Source organism: Corapipo altera, unplaced genomic scaffold (assembly GCF_003945725.1).
Source record: "Corapipo altera isolate COAL_440 unplaced genomic scaffold, ASM394572v1 2c, whole genome shotgun sequence".
Lineage (NCBI taxonomy): Eukaryota > Metazoa > Chordata > Aves > Passeriformes > Pipridae > Corapipo > Corapipo altera.
In genome coordinates, this window is record NW_020884923.1 from 3,154,695 (window position 1) to 3,176,435 (window position 21,741).

At 34.5% G+C, this 21,741-nt stretch overlaps 1 protein-coding gene across 8 annotated transcripts in view; it reads left to right on the top strand.

Moving 5' to 3' along the window:
• Positions 1 to 21,741, top strand: part of RYR2 (ryanodine receptor 2) — a 381,847-nt gene that overhangs the window by 251,321 nt on the left and 108,785 nt on the right. For all 8 annotated transcript variants that reach the window (XM_027657258.1, XM_027657254.1, XM_027657259.1 and 5 more), the window contains 16 exons: positions 828 to 1,629; positions 2,112 to 2,312; positions 2,411 to 2,516; positions 3,566 to 3,709; positions 6,099 to 6,372; positions 7,589 to 7,703; positions 8,293 to 8,425; positions 9,531 to 9,634; positions 11,160 to 11,295; positions 11,993 to 12,179; positions 12,673 to 12,778; positions 14,013 to 14,133; positions 15,361 to 15,530; positions 17,165 to 17,385; positions 18,686 to 18,776; positions 21,479 to 21,619. In XM_027657258.1, the coding sequence (XP_027513059.1) occupies positions 828 to 1,629; positions 2,112 to 2,312; positions 2,411 to 2,516; positions 3,566 to 3,709; positions 6,099 to 6,372; positions 7,589 to 7,703; positions 8,293 to 8,425; positions 9,531 to 9,634; positions 11,160 to 11,295; positions 11,993 to 12,179; positions 12,673 to 12,778; positions 14,013 to 14,133; positions 15,361 to 15,530; positions 17,165 to 17,385; positions 18,686 to 18,776; positions 21,479 to 21,619 (3,052 nt within the window). The remainder of the gene's footprint in view (positions 1 to 827; positions 1,630 to 2,111; positions 2,313 to 2,410; positions 2,517 to 3,565; positions 3,710 to 6,098; positions 6,373 to 7,588; positions 7,704 to 8,292; positions 8,426 to 9,530; positions 9,635 to 11,159; positions 11,296 to 11,992; positions 12,180 to 12,672; positions 12,779 to 14,012; positions 14,134 to 15,360; positions 15,531 to 17,164; positions 17,386 to 18,685; positions 18,777 to 21,478; positions 21,620 to 21,741) is intronic.

Genomic DNA, 21,741 nt, shown 5'->3' on the forward strand with positions numbered 1-21,741 from the left:
AATTTATCTTAATTTTCAGTGTTTTAAAATCTACCTTCTTTTGTTGTGTTTCCAACCTCTCCTAGTTTTTCTCTAAACTCTTTAATAGTATATGCAGGTTTTGAAAGAAAATGAAAGTAATTCTATTTATAAATTATTAAAGATAATCCGTAAAATAAGCAAAGGTGTCTTTTTGTAGAGACTTTTAAAGATTTTTGATCCCCTTAATTCTTCCATTCCTTTTCTTTCTAAATTTAATTTAAACAGTTGAAGTGATTTCCTTGTTATCCAAATGTATGAGCATTTTGCCAGTGCCAAAACTGAAAAACAAGTTACTGAAAAGGTGACTTGTTTAGGTAAGAATTCTAAACAAAGAACCCCAACCCTGAACCCTCTTCAAATGAACTGGTTAGTCTGTTACCATTTTGCAATCTGAGATCTAAAACCAGTAAATGATATAAATATCTCAATTTTTACTGATTTTAAAACCTTAATTTTCAGTTATGCAAATTCTCGTTTGTAGTATGAAGAAATATTCTATGTTAAGTAAATAATTTAGATTTCTTCCCCACCAAAAGAAATTGAAGTAATGAATTCAGGAGCAATTTCAATAAATTTCTGATTGAGCTTTGTTATTAGTCCTTGATTCTTAGGTTGACAGTGTTTCTCACATGAAAGATGAAATGTGGAAAAAGTCCATCCCTAGAATTGATATTAAGCCAATGTTATCCTTAGGGAGAATTTTTAATCCCTTCAAAAGAAGTTTTTGCATTGATATGAAATTTACTGTATTTATTGTTTGTTTTTGTTTGTTTGTTTGTTTGTTGTTTTTCTTTTTTTCTCTGCAGAACAATTGATATTTTAGAGCTGACAGAACAAGAAGAATTGCTGAAATTTCACTACCATACCCTCCGATTATATTCAGCTGTTTGTGCTTTAGGCAACAACCGAGTGGCCCATGCCCTGTGTAGCCATGTGGATGAATCTCAGCTCCTCTATGCTATTGAGAATAAATACATGCCAGGTTTATTACGTGCAGGATATTATGATTTACTCATTGACATCCATCTCAATACCTATGCAACTGCCAGGTTAATGATGAATAATGAATTTATAGTACCAATGACAGATGAGACCAAGAGTATTACTTTGTTTCCTGATGAAAACAAAAAACATGGCCTCCCTGGCATAGGACTTAGCACTTCATTAAGGCCAAGAATGCAGTTCTCCTCTCCAAGTTTTGTAAGCATTAGCAGTGAATGCTTTCAGTTCAGTCCTGAATTCCCTCTGGAAATTTTGAAGGCCAAAACCATAGAGATGCTGACTGAAGCTGTTCAGGAGGGAAGCCTCCACGTCAGAGATCCAGTTGGGGGTTCTACAGAATTTCTCTTTGTCCCTCTCATCAAGCTCTTTTATACCCTCCTAATTATGGGAATCTTCCACAATGAGGATCTGAAACACATCTTGCAGTTGATTGAGCCCCGGGTTTTCAAAGAGGCAATGAGCCAGGAGGATGAAATTGTTTTCTCAGAGAAGGAGCTGGGTTCAGATGAATTCAAGTCAGAAGAAGGAGAGGAAGAAACCAGAGGGGAGCAAATGCCAAAGGAAGGACTCCTTCAGATGAAACTTCCAGAACCAGTTAAATTACAGGTAACAATACTGTTGTGATAGTGGTTGTTCCCATTTCTTTACAGATCCTCTTTTCTTTTTGGTGTTAGTCAAATAAAGAGGTAATTTCTTTACAGGAAATGAGAAGATTTAGTATCTCTGATGGTATAAACCTGTTCACTATAGATCAAGCAACTGTTGTTGTATTAAAAAGAATTACTTTCTCAATGCCATTAATAGGGAATTCTTCATTTTTATGGATCCAAACAGAAAAGAAATTCCCTAGAAGAAAGGGGTAAATCCATTCTTTTATAACTTTTATTATGTCTGGGGGACATTAATCTCTTGCAGATGCCAGATATTCCTGATGTGAGATTACTTTACATATAGTAAATGACAGCATTAAATATTCCAGACACTTTACATGATAGTAACTGCTGCTGTAGGAAATCCATCATTACTTGCATAATATGCAAAAGATATTTCTTAGCTTGCCAACTCGTCTCTCGATACTGTTTTCTCAGATGTGTCATCTACTCCAGTACCTGTGTGATTGCCAAGTACGACACCGAATAGAAGCCATTGTAGCATTTTCAGATGATTTTGTGGCCAAGCTTCAGGAGAATCAACGCTTCCGGTACAATGAAGTGATGCAGGCCTTGAACATGTCTGCTGCCCTGACAGCTAGAAAAACAAAAGAATTTCGATCCCCACCTCAGGAGCAGGTACAACTCACAATGGACAATTTATTTTTTGTTCTGGTCTGTGTGTGGCAGAGTTCTGTTTGATCTGAGAGTGTAATCTGTCTTTTGTATTCTTTAAGATTAACATGCTGCTGAACTTTAAAGATGATAAAAATGATTGTCCTTGCCCTGAAGAAATTCGGGATCAACTCTTGGATTTCCATGAAGACCTAATGACACACTGTGGTAAGCCTTACTTTTATTTTTTAATTATATTAGCTGTAGAAGCAATTATAAATACTTTTACATAAGCAACACCAACTGAATAGTCTATAGATTAGACTGTATCAGTTATAAATACTATCAAATAAAGAAAATTAGCTTGCAGTCAAAACCAAGGAAATCTTCTTATCCTCATATCTGGTCAAACTGAAAGGGAATGCTGTGTATTTTGCATCATGAGCTTCTGTTTTGCAAGTTGACAAGCCCAGTTCCTTCACCCTTTCCTTATAGGGCATGTAGTCAGGACACCAATCATCTTGACAGGTCATTGTTGGATGCTTTCCAGCTTTTTCAATGTTTTTCTTGTATTTGGTAACCCAAAACTGGATTTTGTATTCCAGATGCCATTTCATGAGTACCGAGTACTGGGTAATAATCAATTAATTAACTAGTGATTATGTTTCTACTACTACAGGATATTTTTAACTCCCCTTGCTGTTAAACTGCAACTGCTGACTACTGCTGACTGCTGCTGACTGGTGTCTAGCTTGCTAAGAGGACTCTCAAAGTTCTTTTTGCCAACATGTTTTTTTAACCAGTTCACGTCCAGCCTGTATTGTCACATGGGGTTGCAAAACTTTGCATTCGTCCTTGCTGAACTTTCAGTATCCTGACAGTAGTATTATTTGTACGACACTGTGTCAGTAGGGATTATATCCACATTTCTGAGGTACATATTCCCAAAACACAGGCATCAGCATTAGCATGGGAAAATGCATACTGTGGGAAATATGTTTACTCTCTGTCTTGGGTATAACAATATACAATTTCTACACTAAGTTACTAAGATTACATGATCCTTATCTACAGTTTCCTGCCCTGCACATATGCCTGTTCTGTACTCGTTCCAAAGACCTGGTTAAGCATATCCCATATAAAACTCCTTTAGAGTTCTAATAGAGCAGAACAACATAGTTCAGTTTAATTATATTTGTGCATGCAATATACAAAAAAATCTCTGTAACTCCCTTAATTTTATTCTTTTACTATTTAGTGTATATTTACTATTTCAGGAATTGAACTAGATGAAGATGGAACCTTGGATGGCAACAATGATTTAACCATTAGGGGTCGCCTCCTATACCTCATGGAAAAAGTTACATATCTGAAGAAGAAGCAAGCTGAGAAGCCAGTTGATGATGATGCTAAGACATCCAGTAAGCAAAATTAAATCAGTTTATTGTGTCTTAATTGCAAAAGGAAAAGGAAACAGAACAGAAAGTTCTTCATATATTTTCAACCAAAACAAGGTGGATTTTTAGTGAAACATCTGTGCGCCTTAAAATATATAGGTTCTGATTTATTAGAACTTCCTCATAAAATGAGTTGCAGCATCTTCAAATCAGTATTTGCATGAAGATTACTGTATGAAAGAAAAGTGTACAATTAGACTGTAATTAGCAGAAACCTCTTCACCCAACCTAAAATTCAAGATTTGCTGACTATCACTGTTGTTCTGCCATTTTTTTTGGGTAATTTCTGTTTTTCCCTCTTGATAAGAGGCATTGCCAGTGACATCCTAGTTCTGCACTTGGTACCAACTGACTAATTTTTTTTTTATTTTTTTTGTCAATGTTGCTTTTATTTTTTTTTTTCCCTTTCTTGTGATAGGTAGTACTTTCTAATGTCCTAATTTTTTATGTTGCTACCCTACTAGCAGGAATGAATTTCTGGACACACAGTTTAGGTGTTTAGACTTTGGTAAAAAAAAATTGATTTCCATCACTGACCACGCAGAATTCCTAGGGAAATTGGCCTTTTACCCTGGTTGCTTAATGTAAGTTCCTAAAGTTACTGGATGGGAAGATTTCCCCTGGGTACTTTAATTAGGTGGCTTCTTAGCTGCCAGTTATTAGTGTTAGCTTAATGCTCTTTAAGTAGAAATATTTTTGCCTTTTAGCTTTGCAGTTTATAGCTGTTATTTCAGCTGTGAGGCAGTGATAATTAGAGACTAGGTCTGCAGACTATGGTAATGAATCTTTTTTTTTCTTGTAGTAAGCTTAAAGCTCCAAAAAATCTGATTCTCTCTCTCCTATTAGTAGAAAGATAGTATTATATTAAACAAATAGACCCACAGGTAGGTGAAATGCAGTGTTGTAGTTAGCAAAATAAGAACCAAATGAGGGTCTGTTGTTCCTGCGATTCTTCATCAAAAAAAAACCCAAAAAACCAAACCAAACAAACAAAACCCCCCCAAACCCCTCCTCAAAACTTACCATTGTGTCCATTTTTATTCATAATTATTTCAGTCCTTCTGAAGTATCAGCCCAGACACATTTAATCTTTTTTCTTATTTTAAAGATTTTTTTTTTCAATAGAAACACCTATAGTACAGTGCTTGGACATTAACAATGAAATACATTACTACTATTCTTTTTTCCCCTTTCCCTTGTACTAACACATCTTAGCACAAATTCTCTTTGTTAAACGTTCTCTTTTCTGTAAACTTCTATTCCTTCAGTATCTTTCTGTAAGTACTTTTGCTTTTTGTTTGTTTGAATTAACCTGGAATTGCAGGTTTGGTTTACTCCAAAATCATGTTACTATCTTAACACTTAGACTGTGAATTTGAAAATATTTTTTGATTTTTGATCTGCATCAGACACGTTCTTCAACATCAGGATATTTAAAATCTTTCTTATAAACTTTTGCTGTTAGCTGCTTGACATAAATTGATTAGTTAGGTAAGTACTGAAGTTGGAATATCTCTAGAGGATCCTCAGTTGACCTTACAAAATCTTGCAAACATGAATGGAAGTTCCCTGAGCTGGGGAAAAGAACATTATTCAGTTGTTTTTTTCAAGTACTTTGCCTTGACTCTTTGTTCATGAGTGATTTTTCTAAACAGCAGTCTCAAATCTTAACTGAGATTATATAGCTTGTCTATTTTAACATATGACTTTCCCAAATATATATATATCCCAAGTAATAAAGATTATCAGTGACACTACCAGATATGGGTTTCTTGCTTCATTAGACTAAATCTGAAATATGCAAATGATGATTTGCTATTTATTTGATTTTAGTCTCTTATGTCTATTTCTTTTGAAGGGCCTTTGGTTTTGGCAAAGGAATAAGTTAAATTATGTACCTTATGTACATTATGAAACTTTGAGTGGATACAGAGCTGAGACATGTAAATAAATAGTACAGCATTTATATATGCTACCAGTATAATTTTTCAACCTTAATTCAATAATATGTTAATAAAGCTCTCAGACCTGAATTTATGGAAAAATATTGAAAAAAAAATGTACAAATAAATCTGGTGATTTTCTGAGCATCTTCTATGTCTTCATAATTTTTTTTATTAGCAGATTTTTTTCCTGAAGTTTTATTTTTAATATAGACTTCTGGTTTTGAGATATTTCTACTTCTCTTGTGTGATTTTTGTTTTCCTTTGGTAATCTACTAAAGAAGTACCAAGAAAAAGATGTTTTTTAGGAATTTAATTCATTCCAATTCCTGTTGCATATTGGGTTCTGAGGGACTACCAGTTGAGAGATTAGCAATTAATGGTAATTTTGTGATTTATTTTCTTCACAGCTACTCTTCAGCAATTGATTTCAGACACAATGGTACGCTGGGCCCAGGAATCAGTGATAGAAGACCCGGAGTTAGTGAGGGCCATGTTTGTATTGCTACATCGCCAGTATGATGGTATTGGTGGCCTAGTTCGAGCCTTACCAAAGACCTACACCATAAATAGTGTGTCTGTGGAAGATACAATCAATCTTCTGGCATCCCTTGGCCAAATCCGTTCCTTGCTTAGTGTCAGAATGGGAAAGGAGGAGGAGAAACTTATGATTCGTGGATTGGGGTAAATAACTGGAGTGTAACATCTCTTTATTTACAGATTTTTGTTGTTATTTACTGTATGGCCGAGGTTATACATGAATTTTTTTTGAATCTGAATATGGGTGTAAATGCAGACCGCTGTCATTGTATTGTATCTTCAGCTGTAAGATAAAACCTTTGCAACATTATATGTATCATTTTTGAAGAAAACAGAACACTGAAAGTAGATGTACTAGCCTAAGTAGTGCAATGTTGCTGACCAGTCCCGAAGTGACATTTTGACTCTCAAAAGCTCTGATAGTGTCATCTACATTAGACATACTATATGCGTTTTGTTGCGTGACCGATAGTCGTGAATGGATAGCTTTTAGAGTAATGGAATAGTTCTCTTCACATCTCATCTTCCAAAAGGCGGAAATTTTCCTTGCCTGGGTGCAGGGGTTTAGGTCAGAAAAAAGAAAATAAGAAAAGGACTGTTGTAAAACATACAATGAAATTTGAGCAGTTGCAAACAGTATTTTCCTAGAGATCTGCTAGTCCTTTTCTTCCGTGATCTAACTGCTTTCGCAGGGTTTTATGGGTTGTATGTGATTTCAAGACTAATTATAGTTAGTCTTGGATAAATGTCCAATAAAATATTGACATTATGAACTTCAAGACTCATTTTAAGTATGCAAATCTATTCTGCTGAAATATGTAGGAAAGAAGAGTTGTTTTGAGCAGTAACTCATCAATTAAGGTCAATATTTATGCAGCCTCTGTCTTTGACACTTAGAGGATAGCTGGGTATACATTCTCTTTCCTCTACCATTTTTTTTTGTTTTGATGGCAAATAGAAAATGTCTCAAGGCTGAAATAATCTGAAAAGAATGTTATGTCGAATATATTGAATAATTGAATTAAAAATTTAAACTATTAAAATTAAAAATTTTGATGATGTTCTTGTCAGAAAATAGTCTTAGATCTGAATGGACTATCTAATGAAAATAGAATATCATTCTACTCTGCTGTAATCGAGTGGCAATTAGTACAACAACTATAGGAAAATAAAGGTCAGGTTCTTCGACAATGTGCATAGAAAAATAGACAAGAGAGATTGAAATGCAATGTGAAAAAGTCCCTGGGGTAATTTTTCACCTCACATGGTGGTGAAGAATTGCACAGTAAATCAGCTTTGCTAATAACATAATAGGTAAACTGTTGGTCCATAACATTTTCTTTATTTTGTTTTCCTGTAGAGACATCATGAATAATAAAGTATTTTACCAACATCCAAATCTCATGAGAGCTTTAGGCATGCATGAAACTGTCATGGAAGTGATGGTTAATGTACTTGGTGGAGGAGAATCCAAGGTAAAGCAATTAACTGTTAAAGCCAGAGAGTTTAGAACATAGCTGTTCAAAGCTTTATCCCATAAGGCGCTGAGATGTCACTGGAGGTAGTGGGACCATAACCTCTAGTTAATTACCATTAGCATAATAGTTGACTAAGTTTTTAGAAGAATCAGTCCTTCCATTCCAGAGGAAGATATCATTAGCATTGTAATTTCAGATGCTTTAAAGAAAAAATTGCAAATAGCACTTTATATGCTTACCGTGTTTTGAAGGGGAGATCTCTTTAGTAACTAATTAAAAATCAATGAAGTATTACTCTATGAAAATGAGCATTCACCTTCTTTCATGTTGGAATCTAGAATGTATGGGTGACCCCAGCTTTTGTTTTTCAAGCTTATACTTTGATCTTTGAGGCTTAAGGTGTTACTAACTTGCTGAGAAAGTCCTGTTGATTCCAGTGCAAAACCTAAACAGTTAATTTTACTGAGGTACAGTGAATATAATGCCAACATATGAGTAGGTTAAAAGGCTTTTGCATAAATGAACTTTTGCAAGTTTTATTCCAGTCTTAGAGTTGAGCTTCAGTCTGTTTTTATTTGCTTGTTAGGAAATCACTTTCCCAAAGATGGTGGCAAACTGCTGTCGTTTTCTGTGTTATTTTTGCCGCATCAGCAGACAGAATCAAAAAGCTATGTTTGATCATCTTAGCTATTTATTGGAGAACAGCAGTGTTGGCCTTGGTAAGTATTAATTGTGGGGCTTTTGAGATCCTATACCAAAAATATAATTTAAAACTTTCAGCTAATTTATATATAAAACCACCTGTACTTTTTTACATCTCTCTGTTTACGCTCTGTATTGAAGTTTCTCCTTTTCCCAATGAAAAAATATTTTCATGAACTGTATTGCTAACTCCAAATAGCCTCCCTGACAGTCAGGGAGACATTAAGTTGAGCTAATTTAGTATACATTTTTTTTGTATGTGCCTAAACATTCAGAGAGAGTTAGTGATAGTACATTTTGAGGAACAGAATATAATCCTGTTTTGAGAAAGAGAATAATCAATAATTATTGGCAGCATTTCATTAGGGTTATCTCTCACTGCTCAAGCTTACACCCTTGCACTTTCTTTCTGTAGACTGGTCAGTGTAAGCCTTTGGCAGTAGGAGAAATACACGACTCATTTGGTTGGGTATGCATGTATAGTGTCAGAAATGAACCTTGAAGTGTTTGCCTTTCTTTTCTGTGCAAAGTGTTGTAGAAGAGATACATTTATCCTTATTTAATTTAGTACTTATGATTAAGAATATATAATTATTTAGGAGTCTTCATAGTAATTTTCTTTAAATGATCACAGATTTATTAATGTAAAGATATAGGACAGAAGCATAAACTAAAAATCTTTTTGAAGAGAAAGTGTCCAAATTGAATGAATTTGGAGTGTCAATATGAAAACTTCAGATTTTTCCAACACTATAGTTACTGCCATTTTTTTTAAGAAATAGTTAACTTATAATCTTATGTTTTAAAGCTTAAAGGTATTTTCTATTTCAATGGATTTGATAACATGTCAGTGTATTAGATATAAAATCATTACTACATTTTCCTCAAAACAAAGTTGTGTCACTTAGGAAAATTAGAAAGAATGAGATCTTAAAATAAAGTATCTGATGAGAACAGGAACGTGTAAGACAAGTTGTTTCTAGCTTGAAAGTCTATATTATATTTTGATTTCATAACAATGTCAGATTTCATGCAAGCACATGGCAATTTATTATTAATGCATTTCCTATGAGTTTGTTGGTTTTATTAAATTGGTGTTGAAACTAAATGTTATTTTAACAGCCTCTCCTTCTATGCGAGGATCAACTCCTTTAGATGTTGCAGCAGCGTCTGTGATGGATAACAATGAACTTGCTCTGGCGTTAAGGGAGCCTGATCTGGAGAAGGTTGGTAGTGTCTTTTTCAAGCATTTTTGTCCCTGTAGAGAGGGCAAGATAACTGTTTCTTAGAGTCATCAAATTCAAACCTGTATGGGAGTTTTTGCTACTTTTCCGGGGAAGATTATCGTGATCTGACTGGTTGTTTTTTCTGTTGGTGGTCTGAAAAGTTGAATTGAGTTTCTGGTTGTTACACACACAGTTGTAACAAAAAGGAATTGCCTCAAGAACAGCTCTTACTTTTGGAGTAGTGCACCCAACAAAACCTTATTGCTAAAATCTTTCTTTGTTGTTCTTTTGGATGGTGACATGATGTGGTGACATAACACAATAGGGGTAACTTTGTGACAACTTGTTACAATATATGGCAAATTTTCATAGCGATATCTGCCTATATCTCTCTGTATTTTCCCTTATCATTTAAACCTGTTCCAGAAAAGTTTTAAGAAATTAGGATTAATTAGACTAAAGAGTAAAACACTCAAGAGAGCCTGTGACAATTGTATAGTACATGTAAATTGCTGCTGCAAGAAGGATTAGCATAATAGTTTCTATGTCAGTAGTGGATAAGAAAAGCAGGTTAAATAATAGAAAGATGGATTAAAGATAGATGTTAAAACCACTTTCTAATGGAAAGTGAGACAGTGGAATTACAGTATCCAGTTTTTTCTTGAAGACCTTGAATTCTGGACTTGGTATAATATTCATAGGAAAATATCTGTCAGGAGTAATATAAGTGTATATATTCCTTTCTTAGGAAAGAACATGTGTGTTTAAAAAGACATTTTCAGACTTATCACTCTTATAAGTGGTCGGCAGAAAGAAGCTGTCCAAACTGGCTAAAGGTTAGGCTTACAATTCTTACAGTTCAGAAAGTAAAGGGCCAACTGAAAACTACTGCTGAGCCCATAGACCTGAATTACAGGGAGTGTCACTGCTGTGTGTTTAAAAAAAAAAAAGGAAGAAAAAAAGGCAAGTGAACGTGAATGGTTAAAATAAAGAGTATCACAGAATCAACCAGGTTGGAAAAGATCGCTGAGATCATTGAGTCCAACATTTGACCAAAACCACCATGTCAACTAGACCATGGCAGTAAGTGCCACATCCAGTCTCTTCTTAAATACCTCCATAGACTGTGACTCCACCTCCTCCCTGGACTGCCCATTTCAGACCTTTTATTCATTATAAAGGAAAGGATGGATAGTGTGTACTTGGGGAATAGTGAAAAATTGACTAATTTGTAATACTCAGAGTTGCAAGAGAAATAACAGATATCAGAGCAGTAATCTAGAGAGAGGAATGATGGAATTAAGATAAGTAGTTCACGTAGGTCTTTGCAGAAGTAGGAAAAGACTGGGAAAGTGAGCTAATGAAGAGGGTGCTTTTCTGATTTGCTCACAGTATGACGTGGTTGTGTCAGAGATAATAGAATGTGGACACCATGTCTTGACACAGAGTGGGAATGCTTCCCTTTGAAGTTGCACTTCCCTTCTTTTTCACAATTAATGTGTTTTTCATCTTACTTTGCTTTTAGGTAGTTCGCTACTTGGCTGGATGTGGATTGCAGAGTTGTCCTTTGTTAATTTATAAAGGCTACCCAGACATTGGATGGAATCCAGTTGAAGGAGAACGATATTTGGATTTTCTTCGTTTCGCTGTTTTTTGCAATGGTAGAGTAGAAGCTTATATATTTTATAACTTCCTCTAATATTCAAATAAGTTTGTAATTTTAAATAGTAATACAAGCCAACTAGATAATTTACTGTAAATTTAAAGGACAATTGCAGAAACACTATAATTATTCAATACATACATTATCTTAGATGCCCATTTCACAAGTCATATAGGATCTTGTGAACCTATGCTCCGTTTTTCAGATTCAGCTTTAATCTTTGAAATGCCGACCTCTCTTTTGAAAGTAGAGCAGAGAGTCCTAAATCTTTCTGTGATAAAGTCATGCTAAATGCAAAGCCAAACTCTCATCTTTTTGTGAAGATTTAGATAGACCAGCAGTTATAGTTTAGTGTTCAGCTTTTATATCAGTCCTCTCATTAACCTTTGCACTTGGCTGTGAGTCTTTACTACAAATCAGTAGTTTCAGTGATGCTTTAAACACCCTTTACTACGTAGCTAATTCTTTGACTCTATTTAATTTTGAATTAAAACACGCATTTTATTTCATAGCTTTTATTGCAGTAATAAAGGAGTATGCATGTTTATGTAACTTTGTTGTGATATTTAAACTGTTTTGCAGTTAAAAGCATCTACTGATGCATGCACTCTGCACTTTTGTGTACCTTTTTCTGATTATATGTCAGAACTCTTTTTGTTATAATCTTATATCTTGATATTTTTTCTGTGTGGTAGGAGAGAGTGTGGAGGAGAATGCTAATGTTGTAGTCAGACTGCTTATTCGTCGACCTGAATGTTTTGGTCCAGCTCTAAGAGGAGAAGGAGGCAATGGATTACTTGCTGCCATGGAAGAGGCAATAGAAATATCAGAAGATACAACAAGAGATGGACCTTCCCCAAGTAATGGATCTAGTAAAACCCTGTAGGTGCAATAGAACCACTTACACTGCCATAATATTTGACTATTTGTTTTATAATCGTAGGTGTGAAATGACTTGTTTGTTTTAACACCTCAATTATCTGTTGGATTCTCCCTTGGATTCTGTGAAGAGTAGAAATTTGTATTGTGTTAAACTGTGCTTTCTCTGCAGTGCTAATTTAAGTAACTCTAAATATTAAAACATCTTTGAAATTCTGTTTGTTCTTTACCAGTCAGTTAAGAGTTTGATGCAAATGATGTCTGATGCAAAATGAGGCAGATAAATGGTATCAATGGTTACAAAGCAGATGTCACTACAATCTCTTAGGGACAAAATACATTCTGTCCTAGTCTGCTAAGAGTTTGCTAATTAACAGAAGCCACTCTGTGTAAGCTGTTACATCTAGAGCAGATTTTCTTTATTTATTACTGTTGTAAAGTACTTCCTTGTATTTTTTTTCATCTTTTAATTGTTGTAAAATTTAACTAATTACAGAGAAATTGAAGAACAAGAAGATGACACTATTCACATGGGAAATGCAATCATGACCTTTTATGCTGCTTTGATTGATCTCTTAGGACGTTGTGCCCCTGAAATGCATGTAAGTTTTATTCTTCATGCATTAAAAATTAAAAGCATAGTTATTTGACTGATCCGTGGTTTGCTGTTTGTTTTTTTCACAGTAACATGTTATCAGGTATTAAAGCAGTGATATGGCTACATAATTTCTTAGTGTACATAATGTGGTGTTTTCATAATTTGCAAGGAAAAAAAATCTATTTGGAAGCTGTTCTTTTAAAAATAATTATTCCATTGCTATTTTTTTTGTGGATTTTTTTTGTTTGTTTTTGTTTGATTGTCCAGTGTGACAATCAAATTCCTCAGATTTCCCTATTTGTTGTGATAGAGTGATTTATTTTTTGCAAACCACAGCTTTACTCTTCATATACGTATTTAAACAGACTCTTTAAATTGCATATAAAAGTTTAAATGTTAGCAAAGTGTAAATATTATAGGACATTCTTTTACAATGTAGGGATAGCATTCTTATCCTTGAATGTATGCATTAATATCTCATAATCTTTATTCACACTGACAAATCTTCTCAAAGGTAAGATGTCACTGTTTAGGCATTAGATATAAAGAATTAGTTACACTATAAAAACCAAACCCTTACCACTTATTTTGTAAGAGCTTGAAAGTATTTGAAAATATTTGTTGTTTATGATTCAATATATATTCCTATTCTTCAAAAATTTACTTATAAATAGCTTTTAATTTCACCCTGAAATGTTCCTTAATTAATATGGATTAGTATAGATCAGTATAAGATTATTGAAGAGATTAATAATTTTAAAAAGAGAGATATATTCATTTAGGTCAGTGTATGAATATCTCTTTTGTTTGAATAAAAGAATTGTCTTGCTGCCTTTTTTTAAAAACAAAACTGAAACAACTGGAATACTTGAAAGTGTTCTTATTTGACCAGGACAGAAAAACTGTCTTTTTTAATCACAAAATTTGCTTCTGCTTCCCTCCACCCCTCCCACCATATGCTATATTTAAATGCTTTGTCCACCTCTTTTACCTAATACTCCATTTTGAAAACTTAGTCTTATTTAATAACCAAACAACTAGATTTTTAGACTTTGTACATTTGCATCCAAAATAGAGTAAATATATGCAGATTGTTTGAAATTTACATTGTTAATTAGAGTGTGATTTTGGGAGAAGTCATTTTTTGTCTGTCCATGGTTAAGGAAGTTTCCAGACCATGAACACATACTGAAGATAAAAAGAAGGCCTTGTTAATTTTTTATTTGTCTTTTCCTAAGCTAATCCATGCTGGTAAAGGGGAAGCCATTAGAATCAGATCAATTCTACGGTCTTTGATTCCATTGGAAGATTTGGTGGGAGTAATTAGTATTCCTTTCCACATGCCAACCATAGCTAAAGGTAATATGGTTGTTCTGCATTTTTTTGTCTCATCCTATTATGTTTTGTAATTTATTGATGTATTGACACTCATACTTTTCTCAGCAATTAAAAATACTATAGAAATTAAACTATTGATTATGTGAATTAGAGGAGAAATCATGTATCCCAAACATGTTTCAAAAATCTTTTTTGCATGCTGTAGTCAATAATTCTGTGTAATCTTAAATCACTGAGGTAAATCCCATTAAACGGAGTTATGAAAATCTATTACCACTTTAAAAAGAGATTTAAGAATGCATACTTTTGGTTTTTATAAACAATTTTAAAAAATTAAGATATATTTTCTCAATAGCATAACTGTTAACTTTTGTTGTTCTAACCCTATCAATTTTTTCTAGCAGATCTTACTAAGACACCAGAGTTGTTCTTCAGCAACTGTGGTGAAATTATAGATGTGCCATATATAGGCAAATGTATTTCTTTGTGTTTTCTGCCTATATAGAATTGGTTGCAATTGTGGGAGCTATGAGAGCATCTATATAAAAAGGGGAAAGGAGTTACATCTGCTTTTTAAGGTGTCTGGAGAGAGAGCATTATAATTGCAGCTTGGATTGTCTAAGAACTCACAGCACAAGATTGTCCAATAGGTTGCTGTAGAAGACATAAAAAGATTAATCCTTCTATAACACCATTATTTATTTATGTTCCAAATAGTATAGATCAGTAGATGATATCTCAGTAGCAGAATGCCACTCACAGATACAGAATTGCTTATTGCTTTTCAAAATGAAAGTATCAACATTTTAAAATATTTCAGTGATATTTCAATGATATTTCAGATATTTCAAAAGTTTTCAGATACAGAGAACTTTTTAGTACATTCTTAATTCTTCGTCACACATTACAGATATGGTCACCAATGCTGCATTTCCAGGATATCTGATGTAGAATTGTTGTAATTTTTACTTTCTGTCTGCTTCTTCTAAAAACTAGGTAGTTCTGTAGATTAATTATTATATTTTGAGTACTTAGCATATCAGAATATCACCTGGTAAGAATCCCTTGATACACAAAGCAGAAACAGGAAAGCATGAATGGACTTTGAGGTCTCTCTGGATAGAATTAGCCTTATGCATTCTTTTTCATTTAACTTTTTGTAATAAAAGCATGGGGAAGATGTTTAGACTGCCTGGTCTGCTGATGAAGGATGATCCTTGTCATTGAAGTCTTGTTTCTTCCTTTTAGATGGTACTGTGGTGGAACCTGACATGTCTGCGGGGTTTTGCCCAGATCACAAGGCAGCCATGGTTTTGTTCCTTGACAGGGTCTATGGAATTGAGGACCAAGATTTTCTTCTACACCTTCTTGAAGTTGGCTTTCTGCCAGATCTTCGTGCTGCTGCTTCTTTAGATACAGTAAGGGTTTAAGTCTGTTTTTATTTTGATTCTTACTGAACACTAAAGCATTTTTCATTCCTCAGAAAAACATTTTTTGTGTCCTCATGTCTTCTGCATTTCTCAAATTCTGGATGTACTGTGTGTTGCTGCTGAAATTTGATATTACTTGGAGATGAATTGTCCAGAATAATGCTCACTTTATAAGAGCCCCCACTATTACCCATACAATAAAAGATGCAATGCCTTTCCCCAGGAGACTTTCTGAGCCTGTGCTATGGAATCAAAATCAGATGAGCTGCCGGTGAAGCATGTAACTGAGAGCCTCTTTCCAAAGATACACAGAAAGTGTTCATCTCTGTGCATTTTTTAGAGACACCTACATTGTTATTTAGAAAATGACAGATTTTTTGGTCTAGTTCCTCCTCAGTGTTGCTACCTTTTTTTTCTGTGAGGCTTATTTCAATCTAATTTTTCTTAAATGTCTTAGTCCAGAAAGATTAGATTTAGAGAACTATTATGAGGGCTAAGACATTGTCTTTGGTTTTCCTGTCTGACCTGTTATGTCAACTCTGAAAATAATTATGTTGTTATTTAGAATCATAGATTTGTTAAGGTTGGAAAAGACCTCTAAGATCATCAAGTCCATCTGTGTAGCACCACCATGGTTCACCATTAAACCCTGTCCTCAAGTGACATATCCACTTTTTGAGTATATTTAAGTTTTTTGAACACTTCCTGGGATTGTGATTCCACTGCTTCTCTGGGCAGCCTGCTCCAATGACGACCCTTTCCATGAAGAAATTTTTCCTGATAACTAATCTAAACCTCCCTGGTGCAACTTGAGGCCATTTTGTCTTGTCCTGTCTCTTGTTACTGGTGAGAAGAGACTGACCCCCACCTCACTATAACTTCCTTTCAGGTAACTGTAGAGATTGATAAAGTCTCTCCTGAGCCTTTTTTTCTCCACTAGACTAAACAACCACAGCTCCCTTGACCACTCATCGTAAGATTTGTGCTCCAAACCCTTTACCAGGTCTGTTGCCTTTCTCTTTAGTCTCTCCAGCACCTCAATGTCTTTCTTACAGTGAGGGGCCTAAAACTGGAGCAGTCTAACCAGTGCCAAGTACAGAGGAACGATCACTGACCTGGTCCTGCTGGCCCCACTATTGCTGATACAAGCCAGGATGTCACTGGCCTTCTTGACCACCTGGGCACACACTGGCTCATGAAAAGGACCAGCACTCCCATGTCCTTTTCATCCAGATATCTAAGAAAGAGCAGGGGAAGATTTTTTTTCTCACATGAAACTTGGCCTTGATCATAACAAAAATACTGACTGGTATTACCTGATTTTGGAGTGTTCTATTAAACAACTATGACATTCTTCAATATAGTCTTGAAAATTGTTTTGTTTTTGAATGACTACCTTTAGTGTTCTGTTTTCATTCACTAAAAACAAAAGCCATCTATGAGACTTCAGAAGTAGGAGAAGGAGATAGGCATCTAGCTTTCAGTAGGTATCAAATCCTCATTTGTGTTTTGGAAATTTCCCTCTTTATAACTACTACAAAAGAAAAAAAAACCAACAAATTCCTTTCGTTTGTAACAACATTGATGAGACAAGTCTAATTTCTGTCCCATTTAATTCATAGGCTGCTTTAAGTGCTACGGATATGGCTTTGGCTCTGAATCGATACCTTTGCACAGCAGTCTTGCCTCTCTTGACCAGATGTGCTCCTCTTTTTGCTGGCACAGAGCACCATGCTTCCCTCATTGATTCCTTGTTACATACTGTGTACAGACTCTCAAAGGGATGCTCTCTTACCAAAGCTCAGCGAGATTCTATTGAAGAGTGTTTGCTGTCAATCTGTGGGTAAGAAAATACTCCTGACTGTACAGGACTGCTAAGTGATAAAGTAACCTGTGATATTTATAATGGAGGAATTCAGAACTGTGCCACCAGTAACATAATTAAGACTTTTTTTTTCCTGGCAAATGATTGTATGGTTTTTAATATAGTGTATTCAATTTGCAGCTTTATAAATTACCCATATCACTCCTCAGTTATTTTGTTGTTATCAAATCTTTTAAATTAAATCCATTGTGATTAACGAAGAGGAGGTACTGCAAAAAGATAGAGCTCTGGAATTGTGGAATTATACATACACTGAATTTCCATTTAAATACTTTTATCTATACAGATTGGAAGTGTGGTTGATCAACATGGAACTTATACATTTCTATGTAGATTTTTATTTACTATGTTTTACATTTGAAATCCTAATCAATGACTAATATTGTTATACCTGATTATTGATACCTATGGGACAAATTTTGTCTGGGTGTCTGCAGACTCAAACCCAGTTAATTACTACCCAAGTTTTTTAAAAGCCTACAGGCTTAATTATCAGAAGTTGACTAAACACTTATGAATTCAGTTTCTGGTTTAAATTAATATATAGGCTTTCAGTTCAACAGAGATGTTTTGGGTTTTTTTTAATATTTCACCGTGATTTTTTTCATAGTGTGGAAATGCATTCAGAAATTACAGATATTTATACTATAATACTGTAAAAAGTACTAGATAGCATTTCTTTAAATAAATATTACTTTGACAATTTTATATATATATTACCATGATAGGAACCAATAAAATGGACCAGAGCTTGTTATTTATCTGAAAAGCTTTAATGTTCATGCCATTCTAACATACATATTATAACTATTTCTACTGTCTTTCCAGTTGTGTCCACTGCTGTGTGTCTTGTTTAGGACATCTAAAGAGATAGTGCTTTTATGTCTTTATTAGTTTCTAGGATATTTTAAGAGCCATTGAGATATATTACAAGAAATTTACATTATATCCTTTTCTCATGTGCATGGTGATCCTAATACACAATATCAAAATTGAGTATTTTTTTCCTGCTTTTCTCTGTCTATTGATAAGGTATTTTTTCAGCTTCTTTAAAACATTTGATTTGCAGCTAGTTCAGAATATTTTATTTGGTATGCACTTGTTTACTTTCTTATGGACAACTTCTTTTTCTGTCCAGTTTTTATGAATTTGAAGAATTGTAATGACATAGAACTGATATGTTGCTTTAATGTAATTGTCAATTATTTGAATGAAACTGTGCTGGTACACCCCTTTGAAATGGTTTGTCTGCTTTTAGGCAGTTGCGGCCTTCCATGATGCAGCATTTGCTGAGAAGATTAGTATTTGATGTTCCTCTATTAAATGAACATGCAAAGATGCCTCTCAAGGTAAAATGTATATTAGTATTCAACAGAAAATGCTTGCATGGAGAAGATTCTCTATAATCTTTGCTACATTATCTCCACTCTGCAGTAATCTAAGGCCATGATTTTTAAAGATAAATTGTTACTTTGGGAGAAATTCAGTCTGATCTACATCAATTCATATAGAATTATGAAGTCCGAGTCTACTATTTGCTTCTCCTTTATCTCCTGTTTGTTTTAGCCCATGTGGATATAGAAAAGAAAAACCTTTGGGGGAAGGGGGTAGAATCCTGTGCACAAAGCATAGCAATTTATAATCTGTATGTACCCTTACTTCTGTCCTTTGCTTTGGTTTTCCTTGCTCTTGGAAAACAGACTCTTTTTCTGTAGTTGGTACCTGGAAATCTCAGCCTTGACCATATTGATCACCATAACTGGCCTACTCTGACCTCCAGTTGGGAGGCCTGGAGTCACACCATCTATAACGCATCTGTCTCCTTTGAGAACGCACACAGGATCACTCTCAAGGAGAAAAGGCAACGCAGAAAGAATCGTGTCTTGCAGAATATACCACCTAAGGAGTCTTTCTGCTGTGCCTTTTGCAATTGGACATGTCTGTCACGTATTGGCCTCATAAGCCACCAGCGTGCCTGTAACAAATGTGGATAGAGCCTTCCCAAATCTTCGTTCGCGAAGCCTGGCCATGATGACCTGGAAATCTAAGAAATACATATTTAGTAATGAAGTTTCATTTTGGTTTTAGATCCCAAAAGTTTATCCATATCTTTTTGTTCTGATTCCTAATGCACAAGAAAAATGTGTGTTTTTTTGTTTCTGAGAAGATTCGTCAGAATATCATCATAATCAGTTCTAAGAAACATATGGCTTCCTACCTTACCTAATGTTTTTCAGCAGTCCTTTTTAGTGCTTTCCCACTTCCACTCTGAACGAGGTATTTAATCTTTTCTTACTTAATATATTTTTATGATTTTAAAGCCTATCAGGTCTCTGACCTCAGAGGAGGAATTTAAATCATTAATCTCAAACCCAGGACCTGCTGCTGAAGTCCTGCCAAGGACTTCATAATTTTGTTTCTGTTCCTTAAGAAGTCCTTGATCAAACTAAGATGCCGGATCTGCCATTCTTCAGTGTCTGTGTATGAGAAATATAGTTGATAATTTAGTATGTTGCCCTAAAGTGGACCCTTCTAATGCATTATGACATTTTGTGTGCTGCTAAAACCAAAGATTAACTTGGCGCTCTCTCCATGGCTATAGTCCTTCAGGGTTTTGTTTTTTGGGAAGGAACAACCCCAGTTCCTTGACATCTCTTCATCTGAAATAGCAGGCTTTATGATACTGAGGGTCATGACTGCAGTGAGTTTCCCATGTTGCCGAACTGAACAGTAAGGAAATAATAATTGGATCCTTTTGTCAAGTCAGGCCTTGCAAGAATATAGATGTGAAGAGAACCATGGTGTTATCAAAAGATTTTGTCCATTGACCCTAAACAAGTAATAGGAGTTTCTGAGGAAAGTGAACTCTTAATCTGATGATAGACCTATAACTTTTAAGGGGTTTCACTGACAAACTGTTTTTCAGTGATTTAACAAGGGACTCCTACCTGTATCTATTAATGTGTTTCTGATTTGAAACTACTCTGTGTATTCCTTATGGGCTTGTACTGGCAAACAGATTATAGTAATCTAAAAAGGCAACTGTAAGTTAATCAGGCATCTGGAAATGCAATTTTCAGTGGGAAAAGAGGAGCAAATAATGAAGGCTAATCAGAATACAGTGTTACCTACTGTGAATACACTTACTATTTCTACAGTTAAAAACTTCCTCAGTTTAAGCAACAAGTGAATTCAAATCTGTGGTGTTTTTCCTGTATAATATATGGCAAACTTTATGGAGTAGAGCTGCCTTTTTATTTCCTCTTAATTCATGTTCAGTGCTTCATCAGGTACTTTTCTAAGACCTACCTTTACTCGCTTGACTAGGTTTAAAAGCATATGTGTATATATATATTAGTATGCTCATACAGTCTAAAAGCAAACTTGTCTGGCCATTGTGTAATAGAACATATTTGACTCTTAGAGTCCATATTTGTGAGACTCTTGTGGTCCTACATAAATGATAAAACTTTTGTCTTTTTACAGGTTATATGCATGTAAGTTCTTCTCTCTATTTTTTTTTAATCATCTGACCAATTTAAGTAGTAAATAGGTATTAATAGATTATTTAAATATGAAGGTATAAAAATATATTATGTGTATTGTTGGGTTTTTTCCCCCCAATCCATTAAAAGTATAAAAGAACTGTGTGGTATCAAGATTATATTTTTGGTTATCAAAATCCTCACTTCTGCACAACAGACTTTTTTTTTTTAAGTCCTGTCTTTATTTTTGTGCATAAATAGTGCAGATTTTTATTATGAATGTCTGCATTTTTCCACCTTGACATGTGTTCTGACTGGAAAAAGAGAATCCTGTCAGATCTTTACTGACTGTGACTTGCAAGATTTTTTTCCAAAAAACTTTGAAACAAAGAAAAAACTTCTAATTCTGTGTGTATATGACCCAGTGATTTAAAAAATTGATACACAACATCAATTATTGATAAAAAGATAGAAATTTTTCTGGTAATATCTGTAATGGTCAAGTGCCAGAACGGAAGGACCTCAACAGATAATTTTATTTGCTTTCAAAATATGTTTTGTTTTAGTTGCTGACAAATCATTATGAAAGATGCTGGAAATATTATTGTTTGCCAAGTGGATGGGGTAACTTTGGTGCTGCCTCAGAAGAAGAACTTCATTTATCCAGAAAGTTGTTCTGGGGTATTTTTGATGCTTTATCTCAAAAGGTAAGTAATTTTGATATCCATCTATTACTGTAAAATCCTTACTGTGTAATCTTTTTTTCTTTAATCTGTGATTTTTACCCAGCTTTTGTAGTACTGTATTATGCACTCTGAAGGAAAAGATA